The following is a 25338-nucleotide window of genomic DNA, read 5'->3' on the forward strand; positions in this document are numbered from 1 at the left end:
TGTTACAGCAGGTTAATGATGTTCTGCATACAGAGATTATAGCAATTGCTAGTTTTCAACTCCCGTCTCTAGTTAGGCTTTTTTATGAACAGAAAAAGATTAAAAATAAGACTAAGTGTTAAATGGATGATGGGGCGACATGGCTCAGGCAGTAAGAGCAGTCGTCTGGCAGTCGGAGGGTTGCCGGTTCGATCCCCCGCCCGGGCTGTGTCGAAGTGTCCCTGAGCAAGACACCTAACCCCTAAATGCTCCTGACGAGCTGGTCGGCGCCTTGCATGGCAGCCAATCGCCGTCGGTGTGTGAGTGTGTGTATGAATGGGTGAATGAGAAGCATCAATTGTACAGCGCTTTGGATAAAGGCGCTATATAAATGCCAACCATTTACCAACCATTTATGATGTTAAAAATATACACACTTAAAATACAAACATTTAATAGATGCTGAATACATTAGGGGTGCAACGATTAATCCAACATATTCGACTAAAATCGATGACCAAATTAGTTAGTGTTTTTCGCACAAGTGTTTTAATGCTCTAACAAGTAGGTATTACCGCTTACTTGAGTGAAGTGAGGAATAGTGCGATGGCAACACGACCAAATACCGCCAAAGTGTGGGAGCATTTCACACTCAAATCGGCGGAAAATGTTGTGAAGTGCAACATTTGGAGAGCCGAACTTGCCTGGCATGGGAGCACATCGATGATGCTGGAGCGTCTGAAGAGGAGGCACGTTGGCTCTCTGGATGATGAAGATTTGTTTTGGTTTTCTAGTTAGCTAGCTAGCTAATATTAATGTTAAAAGCCATGTTACTTCACGTTATGAGCTGTAACGTTTTCTAAATAGAAATATAGAAATATTTTGTGCTTATATCACAGCTACTCACCAAATAAATAATTCTGCACTTATTTTAAATTCCTATTTTATTATTTTTTAGAAAAGAGTATTAGTTATATATGTGCATATCCGCAGAATATATGTGCACATCCTAGCTAGACCTTTGCCAACTAAATGGAATTTAGCTAATAGCAATTAGCAATGTGTTTAGCAATCATGATCTGCACAGTCTCGATAAATCATTAAAATGTTGCCCATTAGTTTGAAAGAAACGTAGCGGTGTAACGTTAACTATACACATCCACTTACGCTGCCACAACACTGCCACAACTAAGCCCCCTATTATGAACCAGAGTTTAGCTGATGTTAAACAAGCAGTGTCCATCTTAGTTAATGTTAATTCACTTCATGTTAATGTCAATGTTAGCAACACTGTCCATCGTCTTTAATGAAGCCTACATATGTGGAAACTATGACTTGACCACATCGTTTTCATTTGTTGAAAATGCACAGTTTCTATAGCTATATGGAAAAAAAACTGATTGGAAAAGGCATGTTAAACAAGGGATACAGGAGACCGCCCATTTAAATTTTTGTTCTCGTTGTGGTGGGGGAGAATTTCTTTAAGGGAAAACATTAGGCTATACAGTCGTAGCTGGAGAATATGTTGCTGCCAAGTGCACACATTTAGAGAACACCTGAGTATTTCATCCTTTCTAAATCGCAAAAAGATCTTCAACTCCTGTCCATACGTGCATGCCCAATGTGAGTTCCATTCAAATTAATTTGAATTTACGCGTTTCTTTGATCTCGTTTGAACTGAACTTTTGGAAAAATGTGACAGCCCTAATAATTTGCATCTCCATTTATCATGAAACTGGACATATAGATGGCAAACATTTATTTACAATGCATTTTAATATCTACACACGATTCTAGAATCAAGAATGAATATGGCTTGAATGTACTTTTTGGAAATACTGGAGTATATATTTCTATATCAAATGCAGTCCGAAGAGGAGCTGTGCCAATAATGCTACCATGGATGGCTTTCTTCAAAGGAAGCAGACTTGTACTCCTCAGCAAGCGACTACCACTGTCCAGGGTTGATGGCGATGGGTTTCAAGAAATGATTAGGCATTTCAACACTGAATACACCCTTCCATCCAGAGCGCATTTCATGCACTTGATGGTAAAGAAATATGAAAGAACCTTTCTGAAGGTACAAGTGTTATATTCTCTCACACACATTCACACACTCACACGTGCACGTGCACGCACGCACATACACACAAAATAGAAATTTGTGTTTGATATAATGACAGAATTCATGACGAAATAATATTAAGATCGCTGATCAATATTTTAAATCTTGATTAAAGCATAAAACGGCCGCCATAATGTAAATGTTTACGCTTTACTGTATACACTGTATGGGTCTTGCGCTTCAAATTGTTATCTAAAATCACCTGTGCTGTATTTAAAGGTACAGGAGACCATTAAAGAAGTTAAAAGCTCCCTCACACTGACAGCTGATGTCTGGACTAGTCGTGCAACAGAGGCATACCGTGGTGTGTCCTGCCATTTCATCAGTGAAGATGATGCAAATGAAGACTTTTAGTCTTGCCACCATGTCTCCTGAGGAGAGGCTTTCTGGTACAAACATAATGATGTGGCTGGAGGAGGTGGTAGCAAAATTTGACATCTTGCCTACCTAAAATAAAAGCAGTAGTTCATGATAATGGGTCCAATATAGTGGCAGCAAGGCGAATGCTGGAAGAAAAACATGTCTGCTGCACTGGGCACACAATCCAGCTCATAGTTAACAATGCCCTCAAAGAGCCCAGCATCAACAGAGCAGTAGGGGCTGCAAGAAACGTCAGGAGAAGCGAGCTGGCCAATACAAAATTGAAGGTGAAACAGCAGCAAATGAGTACACCACAACATAAGCTGATCCAGGATGTCAGTACAAGATGGAACGGTACATAGAATATGACAGAGAGACTGCTGGAACAGCGCTGGCCAGTTACTGCCACTCTGTCCGATCCTGAGGCAACTCAAAGGGGCAAACAGTGCTTTAACTTGCAGCCAGAAAAATGGATGCTGCTTGAACAGCTAACACAAGGGTTGCAAGCCTTTTGAATATGCTACCCTTTACCTTAGCGGAATATGCAACCGTTTTATGTCTTCCACAGCTGGTCAAAGGGCTGCATCGGTCCATACAGCAAACCCTTAGTTTGGAGACGAGCGCAGGAAAAGCATTTCTGGCCAGTGCAGAAAAAGGAATAACCGAGAGATGGGGGAGTCTGAACACCATCTCAGCAGAGAGGCACAACCCAATTGTTCTTTCAGCTGCCCTTGACCCAAGATTCAGAAAGCTGAAGTTTATTGCGGCTGAAGAAGGCACAAGGGTGCAAGGGACAGGTGAAGTCCTTGCTATCAAAGAAGCAAAGGAGACTGGGATACATGGGTGTGAGCAACAGCAGAGGGTCAAAAACAGCAGAGGGAGACAATCAGCACTGGATAACCTCCTTCAGTCTGACACAGACAGTCTCAGTGCGAAAGAGGAATCCCAGGAGGACCAAATGGTGAGAAATGAAGTTCAGATGTACTTTGCAGAGCCAGCAATACCCAAAAAGGAAGACCCTCTCGGATGGAGGAGGGAAAATAAGAGGCATTTTCCCACATTATCAAATCTGGCAAGATCTTTTCTGTGCATTCCTGCAACATCCACCCCGTCAGTGCACATCTTCTCTGCAGGAGGGAATATCTGCTCTCAGAAGAGAGCCAGCCTCTCACAAGACCATATAGAGAAGCTGACTTTCCTCCATTTCAATACTGTGATAGTTGCAAGAGTGAAGACCACGGAATGCACAAAGCACAGAATGCACTTTTCTTTTTTTGTTTATTTTTTATTATTTTATTTGTTATATTTTATTGCTGCCACTTTGCTTATCTTTGGTTTAAAATTTTGAAAAATGGATATTGGAATACATGGGAATCTTTTGTATCAGCAGGAAAGTTCATTAAAAGAAGTATTTCTGAAGAAAGTATTCATCTTTATTGTCTTTATTGTTAGTTAGCACATGCCTAAAACATGCTAACATGCAAAAACTCAAGCTAAATGTAAGCGCCATTGAGTAATTGTCTGGTTTGTAATCCGATTGCTCGATTAATCAATTAATCGACTATTGATTATTCAACAATCAAAATAGTTGTTAGTTGCAACCCTAAAATTCAAACACACATATCACAATGATACAAAGAAAAAGGATACATGCGTGTTATATTACAAATAAAAGGTAGTAGAAAAGTATTTAATAACAGTAAAGTATTTAGCTGGCAACTGCCAGTTTTTGGCTGGAAAAATTTGAATGCCTTTCCGAACAATCAATCAATCAGTCAAGAAATACTGGCATCTCAAGATGCAATAATCAACTGAATTTTGAATTTCAGCTCAGCAGCTGCCTATTTCCATGACAAAATAATGCAGTATGTTGCCTTGTTATAAACAGGTTTAAATATTGTTATAAACAGGTTTAAATATTGCTGCTTGTTGCCTTGTTGTAAACAGGTTTGAATATTGCCGCATGTTGCCTTGTTATAAACAGATTTTCACTGAATTAACTTTAATAAGCGTAATGATGAGCTTGATACGATCATTGTATTGTATTTTGTCAAATGCATTCTGACCTGCAGGCTAAAGCTATTACTGCACTCTCTATTACTCAAATAGGCCTATTTGCTGAGGTGAATAGTGGAAATTGCTTTTACCTTTTCCCAAACTTTTTTATTCATCTTCATCTTTAGCTGATTCAGTGTAAATCATTTTGACATTTTCAGAATTTGCATATTAGTAATTTAACCTCCTGAGACCCTGTGTCCTCAAACGAGGACATTAAATTTTGGCTTCCCTGAGCTCCATACAATATCTCTCTTCACAAAAGGGACATTCATTCATTAAAATGAAATAAAAAATATATTTTATAATATATAGAATTTCATTGCAAGATGTTTTTGTCATCCAAGACACAATTTATATTTATATTATATTACAAATATCAGATAATAACCTGGGAATGAATTTCACATTGCTGGTACATGTTCACTGACAATGTCAGTTTTCCTTCATGAATGTGCTGGCGAGTAGGCCTACTCTTTTACTCAAATAAAGTCTCATGTAAACCTCATGTCACTTCAGAGCAGCTTGTACAGTTAAAAGGGGATGCCTGGTGCACATTTTGCTCTCCATAGGCTACATTGTGATATTTCACTTGTATTTCTGTTTTTGTACAGAGAGGGTCTGATAACAGAGGCCACCACAAGACACTCAAAGCCTTGTGTAAAAATGATGGATATTACCGATCTCGCAAAGGAGTGTTAGTTGATCTGAACTACGCTCTGTCAGAACCCATGTACAAAACGCTGAATGAAGGCAACCACTTCCAGAAAATATTTGGGTGAGTGACTTTTGCCTTCATGAATAATGTATTTTCCTTTGTGCAACCAATATCACACCAATATCTAATGATTCAGAGTGACCAATTATATTTCAGTAATATTTAATCTTCTAAAAATTGGGCACAGACAATGATGCACTCTGAAGTATAAGCTGTTAGGATGTTAAATCAACATCATATTCACGAGGTTGAAACTCAGAACAATGTTTTCTTGAATGTTTTAAAACAGGTCTTGTCTCCCTTTTGCAAGAGTTTTGTTATTTTTTATAGGACTACAATACCAATTTTACAAAGATTTGTCACTGTAACTGCAAAGCTACAAATCATGGGATTTACATGTATTATGGCCAAATTCAGGGCCAATATTATTTGTGTGTTTTGTGAACTTCAAAACACAATTCACATTTGTTTTGTGATCCGCAGAACACAATTTGCACGTGTTTTATGCATCACTAAACTGCCAATCCTGTTTTACACGTCAGAATACAACTCAAAAAATACATATTTCGATACTATCTTTCCATCGCAGTTGTATGACCAATGAAAATGAAGATATATTTTCATTAGAATTTTGCCTGGAAAATTACACAACAGCCCCATATTTCTGCGTTTTGCTGTCTAAGATAACAAGAGACTCAGATTAACAACAACAAATCATTCTAAACTGTCTTTCAAGCACTGGATCTTCAGGAACCTCTTTCAGAAAGACCAGAATGACCTCAATCCAAGCGCAATTTGAAAGTTTCCAAGAGAACTTCATCACAAATGACTATCTGAAAGTCAGGATGAACAATAAAGAGAAATACCTGCGTCTGGTGTACATTAGAACAGAGGTAAGAACCCATTTCAATGCCTCTTCTACAGTCGATATCTCCTTTCTTGCAGTCTTACACATGTCATACTGATGCAAATATTAGAAACTGATTGCTCCAGTACAACAATGACCTCAATAGTTTTTCAACACAGTTTACTCAACTGAAACATCTTCCCTTTCATATCATCAAGCAAAGAAAAGTGCTCAAGAAACTGGAGAAGGAAATCCTACAGAGAAAGAAGCTGATCTACAATTCCCTCAGTGATTCAATCCGTGACACCATGAAGCAAACATATCAAGGTCGGCACTTGGGCAAGTCATGTCAATTGTGTCGATATTAACATGTTAAATTCTATTGTCAATAGAAATGTGTGAAATGTATTTTCAGAATGCTCTGGCATCACAGGAAAAGACTCTTTCAGAAAGATTCAAGGGAAACTTAAAAGTGCAATTGAGGATTTAAAAAAATCCAAAATGTTCCAAGATGCCATGACGAAGATGCTGGAAGAGTTCAGTGATCTGCAGGTTCGTTTTCAGCTTGCTTTCATGGAACACCTAATTATCCAGGGGGTGGTTTATGCAATGTTCATGGTATAATAATGCATGCAAGGCAGTACCACTTTTCATTAGTTAGTTTGTATAAGCTACGTGCCCCATATTTCTACATACACATTTTATTACTTTGATGAAATCACCCAGTAATATAGTAAAGGTTGCATGCTCTTCAGTTTCAAATGTGCCGCAGTTTGCATGTAAATGTAGATTGTTGTTACACACAACAGAAAAAAATAAAAATACATCAGCTCAGATATACCACCTCAATAAAGATCACTTTACAGAAAACAATCACATTTTTGTTCTTCAAACCTCTCACAGAAATACCTTGTGGATCAAATTAAGACACAGATGACAACCGCCTTGACGCTGGGTTTAAACCAGATCCCTGAGGACCTGACTGGCCTCCCAGGTAACCAGTGGAAGCCACTTTAGGACTGTGTGAGGATGTGACAGGGCACTCTGTACTGATCCAAATCTTCAAACTGAGTGTTTCCGACCAGGGCCGTTTTACTGAAATGATCTACACACTGAGATCATCAAAGGTTTTCCTCATGAGAATATTCCTTTATATTCAAGGCGTTTCCCAAAACTGTCTTGACTGAAGGAATAACCTGAAACCACTTGAACAGTGGCTGTTGTTAGCTGAATTTAAATCCAAAGCTGGGAAAATGACCACAAAACAGAAACAGGTTCACAGGTATATTGCTGTGTCTACATGGTCAATAACCCCCCCTCCTCTTCAGCCTTTTACGTGCATGTCAATCTCTGGTCATGTCATGATCTACGGTACAGCAGCTGCTGTTTGTGTCCTGGTTTGTTCAGTACGGCATACCTGCCTGCATGTGTCCATCTCAAACAATGTGATTAATTCTTCATTCTAGACGTTTCAGAAGAGACTGTGATGATGGAACGATGCTGTGAGTCTTTGGGCCTCCAGGTGTTTTAAGAACCGAAAGAGGATGATGGATCCAGAAGCACCAGAATTATCAAACTGATTTGAGATCACCATGGTAACCTGTCTGTGGGTGCTGTCAAATATGCATTCTATTGATAACCATTTTTCTTATTATTTCACTGACTATGTAATACTTAATACTTACTGCTTAACTGCACAAGGCCACAGATTAACATCTATGAGTGTTGGTGGAAAGGTGGTCTCAAATACACTTGCAGGATCAATGTTTGCTTTTAATAACTAGTCAACTTATCAGTTCAGTAAAGGGATAATGTATGTTAAACTGTGTGATACTATACTTCTGCTGTCACTCTTTTTAGAATCTTTAAACAGAAAACTTTTGTTTCATACTTTTTTTATTTTTCAGTGGAGGCTTGATGAAAATTAATAATCTGTTTAGTTTGGTGGATTACAATATAGGCTAATCATCATATGTCAGGGTGTGATGTCTTGTGTGGGATTTATAGTGGGAACTCAGGGTGGTAGGAATACAGCAATCATATCATGTTTGTTCACCTCTTCAATTCAGTTACTTTATGCAACATATAATCATATCAATAATCATCCTTAAAGTAGAATGTGCCCGGTATAAGAAAGGACTTTTCCTGTACTGTGGGATTTGTTCTTTGCCAGTTGAATACTTTGAATTGTTAAAACAGCTAAATTGTTGAACTTCAGTCTGCATCACTTCTAATTTGGAAAAGCGAGGGCCTATTGAGGGGGGGGGGGGGGGGGAGACATGTGTGCCTTTCCTCAGTTTGGTCTGGACTTCAATTTATTTGGAGAATTGTAGTTTTCTTTTTCATTTGTTTGAATCAGGGCTTTCATGTTATACAGCTGCAAGGAAGTTTAGGGAATATAACTGCATATCACTGGTTCACATCTGCTTGTAGACATATTTTAAAAAATTGCTTTTTAAAAATAACATTTACATACTTAATATTTTTAGAACCACCTCCATATCAGAACTGCTCTTATCCGCCTATACTCGCATTAATCTTATTTCTTTGTGTGGGATTTATAGTGGGAAATCAGGTTTGTAGGGATATAGCCATGTGTGTTTACTTCTTCAATTCAATTACTTACTTGCAATATACACTCAGTGGCCACTTTATTAGGTAGACCTGTACACCAGCTTGTTAATGCAAATATTTAATCAGCCAATCAAAATGCATTGTTCATGAAAGTGGTCAGAGGAGAAGGGCCAGACTGGTCAAATTTGACAGGAAGGTGACAGTAACGCAAATAAGCAGACATTACAACAGCCTCTAAGTGGATCGGCTATAGCAGCAGAAGAACAAAAGGGAGGAAAAGCGAATGTCCCACTGAACTGCATTGCTAAATGCTATGCTACTGCATTTCATCATAGATGGCAGCAGCAACAACTTAATTTAAGCAAACAAAGCATTAAATCGCTCTGCAACCACAAAATCACACGGCTCCGTATCGTCAGCAAATGATTGACATGCAGCTCTTCATTACTTTTTTAAAATATCTTGGTTACAAGCACACGGTCAGATTTGTGTACCAAACACAACAACAAAGATTAAGTTTATCCCTGGCTGGCCACTCTCATGAGAGGCACTAAAACATTCGGGCCCCTGGGGTTTTTTTCTCCAACTGTGCTTGACATTGGTTGCAGGCTGCCATCGATAGCCTACTGATTACACAAATGTATTCTATGATTTTTAAATCACATGAGTTGGGGCGACAAATGAATACAGACACCACTGCCGGTGGCATTAGGATGGAGTTTTAGCCTTGTCGATCTAAATTCTCATTGAAATCCCATCGTATTCAGCATATAGCTATGTATTTAAACCATGAAACACATACTTTGAGTCCAGACTTCAACGCTATGTAGTTGTTTATATTTAGCTTCCACCGTGCTATTTATTAGGGAGCAATATACTGGAAGTATCGAAACATCCACTTTACCTCCCTATAAGTCAAAAAAATAAGTTTAATAAATACCTAATAAAGAGCTCACTGAGTGTATAATCATATCGATAATCATCCATGACGTAGAATGTGCCCAGAATAAAAGGGGAATTCTGTACTGAGTGTGTGTGTGTGTGATTTGTTATTTGAATAGTTGTTGAATAGTTGAGAAGTTACTTGAACTTCAGTCTGATTCATTTCTAATGTGGGAAAGCTAGGGCAGACTGAATGTCCCAAGAAAACGCGCTGTCCTGCAACTGACAGTAGGGGGGACACTATCCTGGGACTGACAGTAGGGGAGACACTCTCCTGGGACTGACAGTAGGGGAGACACTCTCCTGGGACTGACAGTAAAAAAAATATTGCTCATTATTTCCTCCCATTTGGCCCAATACACCACAACCAACCTCTGCCTTTGGCACCTGCTCCTGCCTGCACAAAGCAGGGGCCTGTGCAAAGTCCTCCAGCACAAAGCCTGAGACGTGGAGACCTGACCTCTCCTAATGGGGAATATAATTCATCTGTGATCCTGAGCCAACACAAGTCACATCTGGATACACCCCACAGCACCAAGCACTCACTCACGAAAAAACATTTTGTTTTTATGTAAATCCAGGCGAGTTTACATTTACAAGCAGATAAGTTTGCAAAAATATCATGATAATGCATGATTTCTATTCAAAAATACTAAATAAGGAAGTCAGCACACTGTGCTATACATTTATTCACACCAAAATATAAATGACCCTTTAAGCCGAGAGGAACTTCATCAGACTCCTCCATTTGATGTAGTCCACTCTTCTGTTTGCCACCTGTCTGGGTTTTTGGATGTCTATTCACTGTTCTCGTTCAAAAATATTTATCAAGTCATGGATATATAGCCTAAGTCCATTCCAGGTTATAGCCTAACACATAACTATCTGGAGTTGTCGACAGTATATGGACTTGTGCACCTGTCTAAAAATCCTAAACTGCGTGAAAAATGGTTGATGACCAAGTGTAATTTAAAGACAAACAGCAGACTTATTACAAATAGGTACAGCTATAACATTAAGTGATCTAATTATAAAATAATAAACTGTGTAAACCCCTACTTTACGTTACGACGTCATCAGCTGTAACGTTATAATCAGGATTCCCAAGACCTGCTGAACACAACTGCTGTTCAACGTAAACTTGCTCTGTATTTTCATTAACATTACGTACTTACTCTGAAGTTAAATTAAGGTCACTTTATAAAAAAAACCGTGTCCAAAATTTGCAGGCCAAGCGAAGAATGAATGAAGGGAGGCGGTAACGTTAACATAGCTGAGCTATGTTGGCTACGCAAGTATTCCAGAGGGGCGTCACTTTTTCTTACTAAAATGAATAAACGTATTTTGCCAAATAATATAGGCTATGGATTAGCTAACGCCCAACCAAAGCTAGAATCACTAAAGTGAACCTACCTTCAACAGGGTTTATACATTTCTTCTGCCATGACGCTCGTGGAAGTTGTTAGCTTACTGTCTCGCATTTGTTTCATCTAAATTCGCTGGTTAACGTTCGGTTTAAACGGATTAGCTATATCGCTAGCCAGCAACCTGCACGTTAGCTACCTAACGTTCGCCAGCCCCTTGAACATTTAGCTATCCTTGCTAGCTAGCTAAAACAAACCTGCCATAATTTCCTTGGATATCCTTTGGTAAACCATTTACAAATAAAGCTAAAAGCCTTTCCCTCCTTTGACTAAGGTTATCCCCAGTGTTATCTATAATTCATAATAGCGGCTGGTGTGGCACCCCAGAAACTCAAAAATAACGTTAGGCAACGATAGGCTGCTTTATACACAGGTTGACTTTTGAAAATCGACCGCTAGGTTTGTTCGTTGGGTTGCCCAGACTCCCACATGCAGAATGCAGATTCAGAATTCAACCCAATCTCGCAACACTGGATCTGATGCCAACATCCAGACGGATAAATAAACATACTTTCCAGAAGGTCGACATTTCTGTATTATAAATCCTTATGTAATATTCTAATATTTTGAGATGCTGGCTCGAAATATTTCACTGTATGTGTAATGAATCTGCAATATATGAAAGTTCCACTTTTTGAATTAAATTACAGAAGAAAAAAAACTTTTACACGACATAAAAAAATTTCGAGCTTCACCTGTATAGCCTACAGTATGTACGTCTATGAGCCTATACATAATTATTAATATTTGTCCAAAAGTAATTGACCAATTAAAATGTAAAAGTAATGACATAGCGACATAATGCAACCATAGCCAGTGGAAACCTTACAGTTTCCCACAAAACTTAACTTTGAGGAAGCAGAGTAATGCCACGCAACCGATTAAAAAACGGGTTTTGGTGTGAAACCGAGTTTGTGCTGGATGGTGTCAACAACAGAGAGGGATAGGCCCATTAGAAAATTATTCAAAGCGCCATGTCCCCAACAGTAAGGCTATTTCAATCTGCAGGCCTAACAATAGTATGATTTATAGTATGATGGGACAGGTAAACGACGTAGACTAGTTATTAAATGTGTTTGATATGCTTTTCACGGGTAGCCTCTATGCTACATTACCGAGTTGACAAGTCCCACTCGTTTTAATAACACAGCGCAGGCCTACAGCCAATACTCTTGCTTCACCACTAGATGGTGATGTTGCCTTTTTGTTCGCTCATAAATCTCCCTGCTGAATATACAGTACAGTGCAGCATGCATTCTGACAGCGGCGGATTCTTGTGTCGTTTTACTCAGCGTTTCGTGACGTCTGATAGCGTAGTGCAGGGGTCTTCAACCTTTTTCAGCCCAAGGACCCCTTGGCTGAGAGAGACACTGAGCACGGACCATCGGTAGATACACAAAAAGGGTCACATTTTAATTATGGAGGGACAAAGAATTAAGCTAATTGAGTATGGATGGAATATCTCATAGGCTACCTAGTGAGAGGATTGACCCTAGTGAGTGGCACAGAGCTTCTCAATTCTAGGACAGATGGAAGTTGTGAGGCAGAGTGCCATATCAGTCTCAGGCTGCAGTCTTGACCTGTATTTGTTCTTCAGGTAGGCAAGAGAGGCTTCATATCTTTCACATGCTTTTTCTGTCAATTGCGGGAAGTCTTTCTGGCAAGAGATCCAGAATTGGATGAGTGTTCTTGTGTCATATGTATTCCTGTATGTGCTGTCAGTGGATAGTTCAATGAGCTGATCTTCCTCTGTCAGTTAAGTTTGAGCCATCTGCTGCACTGTCTTTGAATGGGAACTGTATCCATGTCTTGTCTTTGTGCCACAACTCAGCCTCAGAGAAGTATTTCCCAAACTCACCATCAAGTGCCTCCAAATGTGCAATAATTGTGTGTGTTAGGCGAGGAGACAGCACTGCAGATTCACCTAACTCTTCCACAGATGGAAACATGGAAAAAGTGTCCTCCCTGACTCTTTCTTCAGAAAGCCCTCTATCCTGTCATACAATTGGATGACGTGTGTATTGCGTCCTTGCATAGAACTGTTCAGTCTGTTCAGTTCAGAGTAAAGGTCTGAAAGATATGCAAGCTTGGTAAGCCAGGTATTGTCACTAAAATGTTTGGCCAGCTCTGCAGAGTTGTGGGATGCTAAAAACTCTCCAAGAGACGCACGTAACTCGAACACACGTGAAAGCCATCTAACCCCGGAATGTTAGAGGAGCGCAGTGTGTTCTTCTCCTGCAGCATCGCAGAGCGAGGAAAATAGGCGCGTTCGTAGAGCACTCTTCTTGACAAAATTGACAGCTTTCACGACAGTGTCCATGACGTCTGACAATTCATCACTCATGTCTTTGGCAACGAGATTCTCCCTATGAAGCATGCAGTGCGTCCATATAATATGGGGAGCCACATCTTTTTAAGCCAACCATAGCTCTTGCTCCGTCTGTGCACATCGCGACACATTTTAGCCAGGGTATATCGTGTTTACAGAAAAAATCATCGATCACTTTGAAAATCTCAGAACTAGTTGTACGCCCAGGCAGCTGCTTACAAAAAATAAATTCCTCCTGCATCTTGGTCGACAAACCGCACAAACGCCAAAAGCTGAGCGTCGTTTGACACATCGGTGGATTCATCTAATTGCAGTGCAAAAGAATCTGCCTTACGGAGTTTCTCTACTAGTTGCGCCCTCACATCAGCTGCCATTTCATCAATCCGGCGGGCGATGGTTGTGTCTGACAATGGGATGCTTTTCAGTTTTTTAATGTACTCATCATTCCCAAACATTGTTTTGCACATATCACTAGCTGCAGGCCATATTAAACTTCCCGCTATTGTGTAGGGCTTTTTTGTCTGAGCGACACGTAATGCAACTTGATAAGATGCTTTTAAAGCTAACTCGCCAACTTTCGCTGATTGTCTCATCAAGGTCTGTTGGCCCGCAAAAGCTTTTAAACAGGACTGGAAATGGAAATATTGGAAATGGGACTGGAAATATTCAATGTTTTTTTCCTTCAAGTGAGCATGGTGTGTCTCTAAGTGTCGTTGCAGCTTTGATGGCTTCATACTTTCGTTTGATAGCACGGCAGAGCAAACCACACACATTGGTAATTCAACACCATCGGTCTCCTTGCAGGTGAAGCCAAACTGTAGATCATTTTCTGAATATAGTCTTCTCTCGTTTGCGTTTATGGCTATTCATTGAAGGTGGGTCACCCGAACCGCCATCAGTCGTGTCTGACGTGGAGCTTTTGTTCCGAGAAATTACAAAACGATCCATCATTTCACATTTTATGGTTATCGCTAACGTGTTTTGGCACAGGATAGCTAAATGTTGCACATGGGGATCACATGATCGCATGCATGATTCATGGATAGCCTACTATGTGTTATTATAAACGAATAGGAAGCGTTTTTATTTTCTATATTCTGTTAGCCTATGACATTTTTAATTTTTGGAAGAGGAAAAAAATGCTTCAGGTGAAATAATTTGCCGGACCCCCTGCAGTACCTCCGCGGCCCCCCGGTTGAAGACCGATGGTGTAGAGCCATGCCACCTCCCGCCTTTGCCTTGCCTGTCTGACAGGTGAGGATTATTCAAATAACATTAGGTACTTGGTTGGTATAGGCTGTGTTCAGCACCTATTTTACTTAACGCTAGCCAAGCATTAAGCTTGTGGCAGTGCTACTATTTTGACACCAGTGTCACTTCACTCTAAGGCCCCCTTGATCCCGGTCCCACTGAGAAACTTTCCTTTAAACTGATCATTGAACCTGTTTTCATTGACCTTCCTTAATTAGCCTACACTGCACAGAAAAACCTATAAATGAGATTTTTTTACTTTGGGTGGGATGGCAACAGGGCTGGCCAGGTATTTAACTGGAGTAGCCACGGCAACCCCTGACCACCACCCAGATCCGCCCATGAACATGAATTGCCTCTATTAGCTATAAATACTTGAGCATTTAAACAAATACATAACGGACTCGCTGATAGTAGAATAACATTTCTTGGGCCTAGAAAGGCTGCACCCGTGTGTTCTTGCTGAGGCTTCCATCCTCACGCACATTCAGAATTTGACTTTTAAAACAAAAAATGTGTTTAATGTTAAATTAATGACATAATGACGTAATGCGACCACAGTCAGTAGAAACCTTACGGTTACCTTATAAGCGGAGACGCTAACATGTTCGCCACAAAATCCCGGGAGATAAGGGAACAGGGAGAAAGCAATACAGAGGGAGACTTCTCCCGGAACAGGAAGGGGAACAGAAACCAACCCGGAGACAAAATCAGAGGCTAAAATAAAAGCGACCCTTGAAAAACAGGGCGAACAACCCAACCAAAATAAGTGCTAGGTGACGAGCACTGAAACCCCAGACTGGGGACCAAAATAAAAGTACAACCTAGTACAAAACACGCAAAAGAAAAGAACCTTGAGACGCAGCTCATGAAAAACACTAACCTAATTCCCGGGGACAACGTCCCTCACTCAAAGCTCGCACAAGCTAGAATTAAAGGCGTCAGAAGTGCACACCGCACTAACAATCTGACCACCTTCCTTACCTCTTTGTTTTACGGGAGACAGAAACCTGACTCAAAAAACCTACCGCATGCTTTACCAACTTGGTGGAAGGGTGAACGGTTGACACCAAAGCGCCGACAGACTGCCAGCGAGTGCTTTAAATACCCTCAGGAGGTGGGCTCCCCTGGCACTAATGAGGGCCAGGTGAAAATAATGAACCCCTGCCCCCTGGTGGCCACAACCGGTCACTACCTCCCCACCCTGACACTATGAGGCGAAAGTAAAGATACAGTGCTCTAATGTGGATTTGCATGTCGTCTACTTTGTCATGTTTCATGTCTGTCACGTCATGTTTCATGTTTCGTCATTGTCTTAGTGACGTTATTGTCATGTCATGTGTTATGTTAGTCTTGTCATGTCACGTAATATAGTTTATTGTCATTGTGTTGCAAACTTGTTATGTCACAATTTATGTTTCATGTTATGTTGTACTGTTCATTGATTAGCAAACACTTTTTCATGTCTTTCTGCAAATCTTGCATTCCTGCTTTCTCTCTCTCCCTTTCTGTCACTCACACCCTTATTGTTTCAATTTAGGATAGGTTTATTACTAACGATGACTAATTACCTCGTGAACTTGTCCATCCTCCACACTTGATTTCCATTCGCATGCTGCTCTCAATCTAATTTTCTGCACCTGTCTACATCTGCATATAAAGCTCAGTTCCATGTCATGTCTTTGTGAAATTGTTGCCTCCTGTTCATCAGTGCATCCCTTTAGCGGTTTTGTCAAGCCATTGTCTACCCGTTACGATCCAAGCCTGTTTATTGACCAAAGATTATTGACTTCTGTTTTGTTGACCATTGCCTGCCTGTACCACGACTTTACCTGCTGTCTTTGTGCTTTTGCCCCGCGGAGCAGACTTCGGTCTTGACTCTTGCGCCGCCATCGACCCTGAGGCTGCCTACCATCCGCCTGTACTTCTGCCCCGCTGACAGCTTCCCTGGCTACTGGACTTTTTGTATGGTGTACCGATTACAAGACTGCCTTCTTCCTCGGTACTGCACTTTGGTTTTGGCTGGATTTTATGTGTATGAACATTGCTTGTTTTTTGACCACGCTCTCTGGATATTCCCTTAAATAATGACACCCCTGTTTCTGAGTCGTGCATTTTGGGTCCAACCCCCCACGCACCCATCTCATACTTCACAGGATATCCTGTCTCTCCTGTGCATCTGACCACAGATTCACATTCATGTAGCATCAGCTATTCTCTCGAGCAAAGCAACCTGCAAAGCATCTTCATGCACGCCTCATCCAAGCCTACATGTTCAGGGTTTAAAGCTCAATTACAGGTTAAACCAGAGATAATAGTGAGGACTGCCTTATTAAATCTTTGATTCAGTGAAGAGAGACAACGGTATACTGGCATCTCTCTCTCTGTCACAAACACACTTTTGCTGCTTTTGCTGAACAAAATGTGTGGAGCTGATCAGGGGAGGAGTGATGGAGGTGATGCACGCACACACACACACGCACACACACACATGCATGCACAGCTGGTCGGGGGGTGTATTGAGAAAAAGAAACTTACTGAACTGAAGTCGACTATTAAAGAAAGAAACTCATTGGGAGGCTTGAAAGACAAGTGAAGATCAGATGAGCCTGGCTCTTCATTGAAAGACTGGCGAGTCCCTCAATGGTCAAAGATTTACCGCCTATATAATTATCACACTTTATATATCTATTACATGTTGTTGTAGTGGCTACATGTCGTATGAGGAAATCATTGTGGTATCAGTAACTGGTGGTCAGTAACTGGTCATGTGGATAACCTGGGATGTGTATCCCTCACTGCTCTGAGGCTGTTCATACAGTACCTGGTTCTTTATTTGCACTTCTGGCGGCTCAAGTAAGAATATTTCTTTGAGAAATGAAATAGCAGAGATGATGAGAAACTCTGCTGGAGTGCTGACCACACAGTATGCTGAACGGCACACTGTTGAAATGCTCTCTTGCTTTCAGTCACACTCAGCTGTGGTGAGAGAACTTTCTCCTGGCAGTTCTTTTGTTTGTTCGATACGTAATTTAAACTCTATTGGCGAGGCACGATGCGAGTTCAAGTTCATTAACGCTTTTATACGGCTACCACCTTTATCTTTAAAACCCATAATCAATGAATGTACGTGTCATCACCGAGGGCACACACACACACACACACACATACAAACACACAAACACAAACAAACACACACACACACAAACATGAACAAACGTAGAATAATGATGGCTTTGATTGGTGTCTTTTTTATTGAGATGCACTTCCTGTTTCTTGTGTTGGTTTCATTCATTGTGTGGGGAGGGGGAAGGTGGAGGGAGGGGGGGCGGGATTGGGTGGGGGCGAGGTACAGCTGCTGAAAATGCCACATTAAGACACCCCCCCTCCCCCGCCCCCACCACACTCGCACCCCCACCCAATCCACACAGCGTACCCGCTGACAAAAACACTGTGTGGAAGGTGTGCTTTTTCATGTTTTTTTTCTCACCAGATTTGTGGTGTTTTTACCCATAATGCAATCCTGACTCCTGTGAACAAGGGTGCTTGATTGTGACTGTTATTCTCTATAAACGTTATTTTTTCCCACTCACTAGATTTTTTTTTTACCAGCTTGTAGGTCTCTGTTTTGCTCATTGTGTCTTTGATGTTTGAACTTCAAACCTGCCTTCTTGGTTACCAGATCATCTCACTACACCAACATAATTTTCTCTAGAAAAGGTAATTGTGAGTGACTACGTTACCTGCAATAACCTTTCTGAAGCCTTTCTGTGCAGTTTCCATCCTAACCACAGCACAGAGAAAGTCTTAATGTCACAAACAATCTCCTCCATGCAGGTGGCTCTGGCCTGATAGACATCACAATCTTACTTGACCTGAGTGCTGCCTTCGACACAGTCTCCCGCCACATCCTCTTTAAAACATTTGCTAGCCTTGCTGTCACTGGACTCCATGCTAATTTACTCTGCTGGCTAAAGGCCTATCTGTCCAACTGGTAACACCGGATTTCCCCAAAGAATGTCAAATCTGTTTCTGCTCCTGTCACTTGAGGCGTCACCCAAGGTTCGGTGCTGGGTCCTTCACTTTTCATCACTCTCTCCTTCCCATTGGTCACATCACGTGATGTCACAGCAGATGGCTCTTGGCTTTACATTAACTCCAACCCTGCAGGCCGTAGTTCATGTTTAATTTATTCATTGCATTAGCCATTGGTTTCACGTGATGACACTTCCTGTATGTGGGGCAATGACAGGAAGAGTAGGGCCTCAGATTATAATGGTACTAAACTACCTGGCACTATTTTGGACTATTTCCATCTCCCCACTGTGGTCAGGAATAGCAGAAACCCTGCCCATCTTCCTACTGCAGTCACAACAGCAGAAACCCTGCCCATCTTCCTACTGCAGTCACAACAGCAGAAACCCTGCCCATCTCCCCACTGCAGTCAGAACAGCAGAAACCCTGCCCATCTCCCCACTGCAGTCAGAACAGCAGAAACCCTGCCCATTTCCCCACTGCGGTCAGGAACAGCAGAAACCCTGCCCATCTCCCCACTGTGGTCAGAACAGCAGAAACCCTGCCCATCTCCCCACTGTGGTCAGGAACAGCAGAAACCCTGCCCATCTCCCCACTGTGGTCAGGAACAGCAGAAACCCTGCCCATCTCCCCACTGTGGTCAGGAATAGCAGAAACCCTGCCCATCTCCCCACTGCAGTCAGAACAGCAGAAACCCTGCCCATCTCCCCACTGCGGTCAGGAACAGCAGAAACCCTGCCCATCTCCCCACTGTGGTCAGAACAGCAGAAACCCTGCCCATCTCCCCACTGCGGTCAGGAACAGCAGAAACCCTGCCCATCTCCCCACTGTGGTCAGAACAGCAGAAACCCTGCCCATCTCCCCACTGCGGTCAGGAACAGCAGAAACCCTGCCCATCTCCCCACTGTGGTCAGGAATAGCAGAAACCCTGCCCATCTCCCCACTCTGGTCAGGAACAGCAGAAACCCTGCCCATCTCCCCACTGTGGTCAGGAACAGCAGAAACCCTGCCCATCTCCCCACTGCGGTCAGGAACAGCAGAAACCCTGCCCATCTCCCCACTGTGGTCAGAACAGCAGAAACCCTGCCCATCTCCCCACTGCGGTCAGGAACAGCAGAAACCCTGCCCATCTCCCCACTGTGGTCAGAACAGCAGAAACCCTGCCCATCTCCCCACTGCGGTCAGGAACAGCAGAAACCCTGCCCATCTCTCCACTGTGGTCAGGAATAGCAGAAACCCTGCCCATCTCCCCACTGCGGTCAGGAACAGCAGAAACCCTGCCCATCTTCCTACTGCGATCAGAACACTTCTGCAACGTCCAAGTCGTTGCGTTGTATGCACAATGGATTTTACTGGTAAATTACACAATTGACTAAAAAAAGACAAACCAATTCCCCTTTCGTACTTTGCTTTCTGTGCGGAACTGAAACTGGACAGAAGGCTCCGTTGACACTCTCCAGTGAGCCTGAATTTATGTGGACATGGTGCATTGTGGGATATGATAGAGCAGCAGTTCCTAACCCTGTTCTGGAGATCAAGGAGTGGGTCTAGGTTGCACAGCCTTGTTCTGGCTGTTGAATGAGGTGTGCTTTCTTAGGGTTGGAGTGAAAACCTACAGCATAGTAGATCTCCAGGAACTTGGTTGGGAAGCCCTGCTCTAGCTGCTGAATGAGGTGTGCACCAAGAGCAGGTTTTCATCCAGGATGTCTCTGTACATTGCTGCATTCATCTTTCCCTCAATCCTGACTAGTCTCCCAGTTCCTGCCGCTGAAAAACATCCCCACAGCATGATGCTGCCACCACCCTGCTTCACTGTAGGGATGGTGTAAGACAGAAATGATTAATATCTGGCATTATCACTCAGGGCTGGTCAGCTTGCTGGCTTCCTCTGGTATTGTGGAATATGTGGCTGTAAAGTAATTTAACCCAGGAGCATGCACCATTAACCCCCACTATCTCCGCACCCATACGGGCAGGAGCCTGTGGAGGGAGGACTCAGGCCTCCAGCCGTAAAACTCGTTACGACAGGGCAGCATCCTTTACGGCACGGGAAGGTTTCAGAGGGCACGGCCTGTTGGGCCCATTATTCCCTTCGAACCCCCCTTTATTGCTCTCTCCCTCTTCACTCAGTCACTAAATGATGTGTACAGCATTGGATGTTTCATGACAAAGTCAGTTTAGGTAATATTCATGTTTGGTATTATTCTGATTGTTTCAGTGTGACTGGTGCAATGGTTTTATTTCTGAAACAGCAAACCCTGGACATCATAACCAACCAGGAGCCAGGGAAAAACTGTGTGGAGCTCTGCCCCAGTGAAAGCCATGTGCCTCAACCCCCCTGCGCTTCCTGGGGAGGCGTGGCTCCAAATTACAGATGGGTGACCCATTTTTAGGGTTAACATCAAAGGCCAGATTTTGGATTTAAGGACAGTAAACTAAGCAATCTGGGAGAATGCAATCAGCCTCCCGTGCACACGGTGCACGTAATTTCTACGTACAGGGTGTCTGTAGCCAGACTCCCGTTTGTAGCTTTTATTACCAGGTATGACTTTTAAGACTCCGTCATTTGGTTTCCATTGTAATGTTTTTTGATTTGGAACTAGTATGTAATTACGTGTATGTAACCTGCCTGGTAAAATAAAATTGTTAAAACTTGATCTGTTTGGGTTTCGCTTACTGACACTCAAAGTTATACAGTGAATGCTTGGTTTGCCCCGTCGAACTGGTCTAGGGAGGATGAATATTTACGCTTAATGTATCACAGCGTATAGCACCCGTAGACCTATGACGGTAAATCCCTCGCCTCCGCGTGGTAGTTCATTCATGTCGAGCACAGCCGTAGCTAGGTTGGTCTGCTTGGGTCCCTAGGCTGTAAACAGATATACCCAAGAGTAGCTATTCCTGCAACCTCTGTGATGACTACAGATAGCTAGTCAGTTCGTGAGACGTGCACATAACGCGCGATGTGACATGCGGTGGTACCAGCAGAGGATTGTTCAGCGAGTTCTTCTCAGTACAGGATTCCTATAGCAATCAAGTCAAAATTATAAATAAGACATCCACTAAATGTGGACAACTAATCTAAATTATTATTCAAATGGAGTCATATAAACGAAGGTGAATATATTGGCCCTATTGTGGAGATTCTTGGTCAGCCCGGACCAGTAAAGAGTGGAAGGCAGAGTGGTACTACTGCCTTTGTATCGTCGGTTATTTATTGGCTGATCTAGAATCTCCGCATAGGGGCCACTAATTTTTAACCCTATTAGTATTCTTTCAGCAACACCAGAAGAACAAGCACGCTGATACCTTCAGCCCTCGCTAAATTCCGTCGTTGGGTTAGCGTGGGGTTTTACAATGGTATTGGCCAGGTGATGAGCGGTGCCTGGTTTCCTCCAAACATGACGCCTGGCATTCACGCCAAAGAGTTCAATCTTTGTCTCATCAGACCAGAGAATTTTGTTTCTCATGGTCTGAGAGTCCTTCAGGTGCTTTTTGGCAAACTCCAGGCGGGCTGCCATGTGCCTTTTACTAAGGAGTGGCTTCCATCTGGCCACTCTACCATACAGGCCTGATTGGTGGATTGCTGCAGAGATGGTTGTCCTTCTGGAAGGTTCTCCTCTCCTCTGCCACAGAGGAACGCTGGAGCTCTGACAGAGTGACCATCGGGTTCTTGGTCACCTCCCTGACTAAGGCCCTTCTCCCCCGATTGCTCAGTTTAGACGGGCGGCCAGCTCTAGGAAGAGTCCTGGTGGTTCCGAACTTCTTCCATTTACGGATGATGGAAGCCACTGTGCTCATTGGGACCTTCAAAGCAGCAGAAATTTTCTGTACCCTTCCCCAGATTTGTGCCTCGAGACAATCCTGTCTTTTTTCTCATTGTCATTATGGGGTATTGTGTGTAGAATTTGGAGGAAAAAATGAATTTAATCAATTTTGGAATAAGGCTGTAACATAACAAAATGTGGAAAAAGTGAAGCGCTGTGAATACTTTCCGGATGCACTGTATGTGAGTATCTGGTGATTGTGGAGAGTGCAGTTATCCTGTTTAGCTCCCAGGCTTATTGCAGTTATCCTGTTTAACTCCCGGGCTTATTGCAGTTATCCTGTTTAGCTCCTGGGCCCCTCTTTATTGTCCTGTTGGGGCGGGCAGGTAGTTGTAGCTGGGGCATTCCCAATATTTACATTTACATTTTACATTGTAGTCATTTGGCAGACGCTTTTAATCCAAGGCAATTTACAAGCGCATAGGTTCTTCCAGAGGTTAAAAGCATCAAGTAAAACAAAAAGACAGTCATCATAAATGCAATTTCTTTCTTTCTTTTTGGTCAGGTTTACCTGTCCGGGCAGCCTGTAGGTCAGGCCGGCCTGTAGCGTAGCGGTTAAGGTACCTGACTCAAACCTGCAAGATCCACACAGCCATGTCTCCTGCTTAGTCTAATCAACTGTAAATGACATGTATTGTAATGTAATTCAACTCTCATCTGAGTAGGCCCATCTGTACTGTGTAAGAGTTGATTCAACAAGGAACATTTCACCGTGTAATGATGACCATTATGTGTCGATCATTATTTACTGCATGCAGGAAGTGGCCGGTAGCGTAGTGGTTAAGGTAAATGACTGGGACACGCAAGGTCGGTGGTTCTAATCCCTGTGTAGCCAGAATAAGATCCGCCCTGCATTGCTCCAGCTTAGTCTCCTGCTTAGTCTAATCAGCTGTATGTACGTCTGACCAAAATGGCAATAATGTAATGAAGCGTACATGGACCGTAGGTGTATTTGCGATTAGTGATGCAAGTCTTTTGGAAAAAGGCCATTCATAGAAAAATAATAATAATTCCGTGTTCGGACGGCGGGGGGGTTTGCAGGGGTGGAGAAAGCCATAGGCCCTGCACGTACGCACCCCTTCAGCTCTCTCCCAAATCTACAGACCGGCATCTCCCGCCCAGAACCGCTCTCTCCCAAATCTACAGACCCGTGTCTCCCGCCGAGAGCCACTCTCTCCCAAATCTACAGACCCGCGTCTCCCGCCCAGAGCCGCTCTCTCCCAAATCTACAGACCGGCGTCTCCGCCCCCCCCTGCCCAGAGCCGCTCTCTCCCAAATCTACAGACCGGCGTCTCCGCCCCCCCCTGCCCAGAGCCGCTCTCTCCCAAATCTACAGACCGGCGTCTCCCGCCCAGAGCCGCTCTCTCCCAAATCTACAGACCGGCGTCTCCGGCCCCCCCGCCCAGAGCCGCTCTCTCCCAAATCTACAGACCGGCGTCTCCGGCCCCCCCGCCCAGAGCCGCTCTCTCCCAAATCTACAGACCGGCGTCTCCGGCCCCCCCGCCCAGAGCCGCTCTCTCCCAAATCTACAGACCGGCGTCTCCGGCCCCCCCGCCCAGAGCCGCTCTCTCCCAAATCTACAGACCGGCGTCTCCGGCCCCCCCGCCCAGAGCCGGCCCCAGGGCACAGGTGGCCTGAAGCCAGAAAGGTGTTGCGGGGCCCCAACATGAGTCTCTGAATCACAAAAAGAGCTTGACTTGTGTGGCCCAGTGACAGTTCTGGCTGTAGATTTACATTTTAGTCATTTGGCAGACGCTTTTAATCAAAAGCGATTTACAAGTGCATAGGCTAAGTTAAAGTTAAAGTTAAAGCAACACATCCATAACTAGTAAAATACACATTAGGTGCTGTTCTAAACATACAGTCAATATAAGTGCAATTCTATTTTTTTATTTTTTTTTATTTTTTTGGGTTAGACAAGAGGGATAGGGATATCGGAAAGGGGGGGGGGGAATCAGGAGGTAGGACTAAGGTAGAGTTTGAAATGCTGTGTTTTTAGTCTGCGTCGAAATAGGGGGAGGGATTCTGCTGTCCTGACAGTGGTAGGCAAGTCATTCCACCACTGAAGAACCAGAATGGAAAACAGGCGTGAACGTGCAGCTCGACCGCCAGGTGCCCGTAGTGAGGGAACCATAAGGCGGCCAGTGCTGGCAGACCGGAGTGGTCTAGCTGGGGAGTAGGGAGTGATTAAGGATTGCTTAATCGGTGCGGTGATCGGTGATTCCCAGGCATGGCCCGGAGGTCCCGCTGTGTGTGCTGGTTTCTCTTTCTTCTTCCAGGTTGTTGAAAAAGTGACCCACCGTGATTTTGTGGTAAGAATTACTTCAGCAGGACGGAGGTTTGTCCGGTTGCTATTGGGCGTAAGTAAATTCAGTAAATTCAGTAAACTGAGTAAATTCAGTAAACTGAGTAAATTCAGTAAATTCAGTAAACTCAGTAAATTCAGTAAACTCAGGAAATTCAGTAAACTCAGGAAATTCAGTTACTCAAACAGGTTTCAGGGTTCCACACATTCTCAGCATTCGGCTCCCAACTGATTTCACCTGGATTTAATTAATTCAAAATTTAACCTATAACAATTGCAATTCATTATTTAGCTGACACTTTTATCCAAAGTGACCTACTGTTGATTTGACTAAGCAGAGGACAGTCCCCCCCCATTGTGGAGTTGGGGGCCTTGATCAAGGGCCCAACAGCTGTGTGTATCTTATCGTGGCTACACCGGAGCTTGAACCAACAACCTTCTGGGTCCCAGTCGTGTACCTGCCACTAGGCTAGAGGCCGCCCTGCCTCTTTCATATCCTTGACTGGGACCTGGACAGTTGGGGGTTCAAGCCCCAGTGTGGCCACAATAAGATCCACACAGCTGTCG

The 25338-nt window shown here is 43.1% G+C and overlaps 1 protein-coding gene across 1 annotated transcript in view; it reads left to right on the forward strand.

Moving 5' to 3' along the window:
* The window catches only part of LOC133106211 (nuclear GTPase SLIP-GC-like), a 36367-nt gene extending 12231 nt beyond the window's left edge, over nucleotides 1-24136 (forward strand). The window contains exons 11-15 of the mRNA XM_061216018.1: nucleotides 5134-5297; nucleotides 5974-6130; nucleotides 6303-6411; nucleotides 6500-6636; nucleotides 23570-24136. Of these exons, the coding sequence (XP_061072002.1) occupies nucleotides 5134-5297; nucleotides 5974-6130; nucleotides 6303-6411; nucleotides 6500-6636; nucleotides 23570-24136 (1134 nt within the window). The remainder of the gene's footprint in view (nucleotides 1-5133; nucleotides 5298-5973; nucleotides 6131-6302; nucleotides 6412-6499; nucleotides 6637-23569) is intronic.
* The last annotated feature ends 1202 nt before the right edge of the window (nucleotides 24137-25338 follow it).

The sequence above is a fragment of the Conger conger genome, chromosome 1 (assembly GCF_963514075.1).
Source record: "Conger conger chromosome 1, fConCon1.1, whole genome shotgun sequence".
Taxonomy (NCBI): Eukaryota; Metazoa; Chordata; class Actinopteri; order Anguilliformes; family Congridae; genus Conger; species Conger conger.